The sequence below is a fragment of the Mya arenaria genome, chromosome 3 (genome assembly GCF_026914265.1).
Source record: "Mya arenaria isolate MELC-2E11 chromosome 3, ASM2691426v1".
Classification (NCBI taxonomy): domain Eukaryota; kingdom Metazoa; phylum Mollusca; class Bivalvia; order Myida; family Myidae; genus Mya; species Mya arenaria.
Window position 1 is genome coordinate 78,677,227 of NC_069124.1, and position 4,838 is coordinate 78,682,064.

Sequence of the window (4,838 nt, forward strand, 5' to 3'; positions counted from 1 at the left end):
ATATTTAAATGATATGTGTCGTGTTTTAGTCGTATTGCAATATATTATAAGAAGCGCAATACGTATATTATAAGAAGCACCATACGTATATTATAAGAAGCGCCATACGTATATTATTTGAACGTGTAACGTCTTACTACCTTATTTCAGAATTTATAATAGATGGTATACGACATTTAAATATTATCTTTTAAAAATCAGTGATGGTAAAGTTTGTATTATATCCCATAACTGAGATGATTGTTTAATTATTGTGTATATGCCACCATCACACAATTGTCCTTTCAGGATTAGACGGTCTTATCCGATACTTTGATGAGTTAATAATACTAGAGATCGATTGACACATTGATGAAAAAATAAATATTACGCAAAATTGGAACTTGTTCAGTTTTAGAAGCTATTTATACGCTTTAAATGTTTTGAAATGCTTGATGTGAACAATGAGTTACCGGGAATTTCATTTTCTGGAACCTGTACCGGATTTGGTGGTAGGGATAGATATAGGGACGAGTCAGTCTGGTTTTGCCGTGCGGACGAAGAAGGATGGTCGGATCTACATGGGATCAGAGAGCAGCGAGTTCAAACAAGACAAGATACCCACGTCTCTTCTTATGGAGAAGGACCTTAAATTGAAAGCGTTTGGTTACAAGGCCCAACGGATGTACACAGAGATGTTAGTGGCTGAAAGAGATGTCCATTATTATATAGAATCTTTTGAAAGTTTTCCATATGAAAGTCAACAGTTTTGTAAGAAAAGACTGACACTGTTAGACAAAGAACGGAAGGTGTTGAATGCTTATGACGTTATAAAGGCAGTGTTAAAGTACTTAAAAGATGCTGCTATCAATGTTGTCGAAAGAAATTACAAATTTGAAATCGTAATTTCAAATATTATGTGGGTATTAAGCGTGCCATTGCGTACTTCAGACGCTGTAAAACTGGCATTGTCAGACGCAGTGTCTGAAATAGGGATATTAAAGGATAGACTCCGTATCGTGTCACACGAACAAGCAGCGATTACTTTTTGTCGAGAGTCGTCAAAATTTCGTCTAGGCGGAAATATGCCTAGTCAAGGCCGGGCAATCTTTGCTGATGCGGGTGGACAACACATAACTCTGACTGCATGTGATGTTAATGCATTTTGCGAAATAAAGGAGATTGAAACGGTGAAAATACATGGCCAAGGAGGTAATGCAGTTAACAAAGAGATCGCGTTGTTCCTCAAAGATATTTTTGGCGAGCAATTATGGACTGCCATAAAAAGAAACTGTCCCGCTTCGTTTTATAAAATTCTGAAAGGTATAGAGAAAATGAAGCAGAAAACAACAAGTAAGGTAAAGAGAGCATATATTGGAATTGTACTCGATAATGACATTCTTGGATTTTTGGATGAATCCAATTTTGACTTAACTATGTTAAATAAGAGTGTCCAATACCGAAGAAATATACTGTACGATGAAAAGCAGCGTGTTCTTTACTTCCACAGACGACTGGTTGAAACGTTTTATGTATCATCTGTGTCGAATATCCTGGATGGTTTGAATTTACTAGTGTCAAAACATGACAGCCATGACATGAAGGTATTCGTTGTCGGCGGTTTTATGGAATCGCTACATGTCCAAACGCTCCTTCAGACAGGTTTACCTAACGTAGACGTATTTATTCCAAACAATCCCTGGATTTTCTCAATGCAAGGCGCTGCAATGATGGGCTACTTGGGACGCGGGGTAGAAGGGCGGATAACGAGATTTTCTTACGGGATACCATTCGCAATGCCCTTTAATGCAGAGCAACACCCAAAAGAACTAAAACAAGTTTATGATGGTGATGAATGGTGCGGCAAAACGTTCCTTAAGCTTATTGAACGCGGGGAGACTGTCAAAGTCGGGGACACTTTCACTTTGAAGGTTTTCAGCACCGCAATAGACCCAGATTTGCAAACATCGAACATATACACTCCGCTTGTTATATCTAGATTGAGGAACCCAAAGTATTGTACGAAGGAGCAGGGATGTTCGGTGTTAGGAAGAGTTCGCTGGGTGACTCCTGTCGGTGGCTGGCCGAAGCTGTGGAGAGGAGAGATGGAACTCATCGTGGGGGACTATGAATTCACTTTCAGTGTTATCAACACAACTTCTGGGAGTGTGTACACGTCTAAGTTTGAATTTTGTTGAAATATATAGTTGTAGGCATAGCTTATGTGAGATTGTGCTGCGACATTATATCATGCATTATTCGGAGTATAATTCGGGAAGTAAAAATAATCACAAAATACTGCAATGAAATAATGTTACAAACTAATTATATGTAAAACTATCGCATGCTTTCGCGTTGTTCCAGATTATTTTGATGTTTTTTTTCTGAATTGTATTATGGTGAGTAGGGGGTGTATCCACTCATCCAAGAAATATCTTTTTTAAGAAAGTTCGCCATTTCTCCGTAACGTGTATGCATGAATACCATTCGACCGTACCGTTAGATAATAAAGTGAGTTTATTTCACTGAGGGTAAGTGTAAGTGACTAATCTGAATACAGGTCACTCAATCAGAAAAGGTGATATCAAGATAAGGGAATAACTAAGAATATGCAATCTATGATTTGAAAACACAACAAATACAAATGTTTACTATACAGTTATACATTGGACCGTTCTGGAGGTCTAGAAAATCCGTGTTTTCGCAAACATCAAGGACAATCCCGGGTTCGAAAACGCATGTATTTAATTAAGCGTTTTCAGTTTGCGTCGACACAACTTATGAGTCGTACGGATGGACGAACGCACTGAGATGAATAATGTTGACATGCTCTCGAACAGAAAAGTATAGCTGCCAGGAAACACCAATACCTAGCACAGATCAACTCAAACAATGTTTAGACAAAAACATTCACTTGTATGATGGTCAAAATAATAAAACTAAGTTCGGGCTCTACATATGTGAACGTACTTGGGGTCATTGGTTGGGTCAAGGTCACACCATGTTGACCTTTTTGAAATTTGAACAAATAAACAACAATTCATTGAGGAAAATAAATAGAAAAAGGAAAAACAAAACAAACAAGATACTAATTACGAAGGAACATTAAATTGTGACATGAAAACATTATTTCTATATTCCGTAGCTCTGTTTATGTATTTGCGAAATTTAATTATAATAAAGGTCTTTGTATTGACAAAATTGATTTGAACATGCATAACGGTCTAGTAGGAAACTTCAGACAATTAACATCGCTGGGACAAAAGTTACACTCACTTAGAAAGTGATAACTCTTTGTTCTCACCTTGTGGATTTCTTGCCTCACGTATGTAAATTAACTTTTGCGTCAGAAGTCAATCCCTGATCAATTTTAAGTACTAATTCTCAGTTCTTACAAAAACAAGGGCAATTTTTCAACAGTCAACGCTTTTAGCGTTTGGGTTTCATAACGCTGTGGTGTTCTGTATTTATGACTTTTAAGAGTTAAAACTCAGAAGGAGTAAAAGTCTATTGGTTTGAGGTCTTTGCGGAGTCCTGGGTGATAAAACAAGCGCTCAGGTAAAGCAAGATGCTACCATTATAAAGGACATCATACTATGCAGATCTTGTTTTTTTCATTCAAAAGTAGTCAGAACTATGATTCTTCTAAGAAAAAATGGTATTCTCCCTATAATTATTGAATGACATGGAACAACAGTGGGTGGGGAAAGCCAAAAACTGAAATGATAGTTTTTAGGAAGAATCTTTTCAGAGTAAAACAAACATCCTTTGCAACATGTTTTGGTTAAGAAGTTGAATACATTTTACGAGATTTTATAAGATTTTGGCGCAAAAAGCATTTGCATTTTTTCTGAAAAGTCTGTCGGCAAAATAAGGATGTGAAAATGTTGAGTTTATATGTTACGTTGATGATATTAAAGCCTTCTTGTCTGGAACTTTTGTCAGTTTACGCCGTAGGTTTATATCTGTAGGTGGCACTCAGATGTTGAAATAAGGCAGACTTCGGGATTGTAGTTTGGTGATTTGCTTTAGAATTTGAAGTTTGTGGGTTTTGTGATTACTTAAAAAAGCCAATTTAAAGTTGTTTTGGGTGGAGGGGGGGGGGGGGGGGTCATTGCAATATATCGATTGTTTGTATATTGATTGATCGATTTATTGAACAATAGATTGCATGAAAATAAAACGAATCAAGTGTTTCCACTTTTTCGGTAGATCAATGTTTTGGCAATTACATTGACATTGGTACGAAAATCCAGTTTTATGTGATTTCAAGAGGTTTTCGAGAAACCCCAAGATTGTTTGCGGCGGAGCACTAGTTCTAGATCGGATGCTATTACTTGAAATTACACGCTGTATTACTCAGCGAAAAAAAAGAGAACTGGTTTAACTTTGTAATACAAATGAAAAGAGAATATTCAAACAAACACAACAAACTTTATATTGTGAAAAAATCCCAGTAAAAGCAAAGTTATAATTGATGAAAAAACGAGATATATATATATATGTCTGGCTAAAACATAGTAAAAACTTGTAATCAATGTCGTGCGGATAAGAAATCGCTGAATTATTGTGGAAACCTGTGGGAAGGGTTTTGGACTGTTTTAAACCTTCAAAGAATATATCTTAACACGGGTGAACACCAGCCAGATTGCATGAGCATGCCACGGAATTACAGTTTATCGTTTGTGGTAAGTTGTGGGTGTAGGTTTTAAGACGATGTTTTTCACCTAACATATATTTTACTAGATAGCATTATTGGAAGTGTTTAAATTTAAATTTATGATGAAAACGTGAATTAGTGTTCCGTAACCTTCAGAAACGACTATTTAGAAATTTCGAAAACTATTGAGTGCCTCGTA

At 36.4% G+C, this 4,838-nt stretch overlaps 1 protein-coding gene across 1 annotated transcript; it reads left to right on the forward strand.

The window, feature by feature from the left end:
- Positions 1-443: 443 nt before the first annotated feature.
- LOC128226291 (heat shock 70 kDa protein 12B-like) lies at positions 444-2,177 on the forward strand. Its single transcript, XM_052936171.1, has one exon. The coding sequence runs from the start codon at positions 444-446 to the stop codon at positions 2,175-2,177; it is 1,734 nt and encodes a 577-aa protein (XP_052792131.1).
- Positions 2,178-4,838: the final 2,661 nt, after the last annotated feature.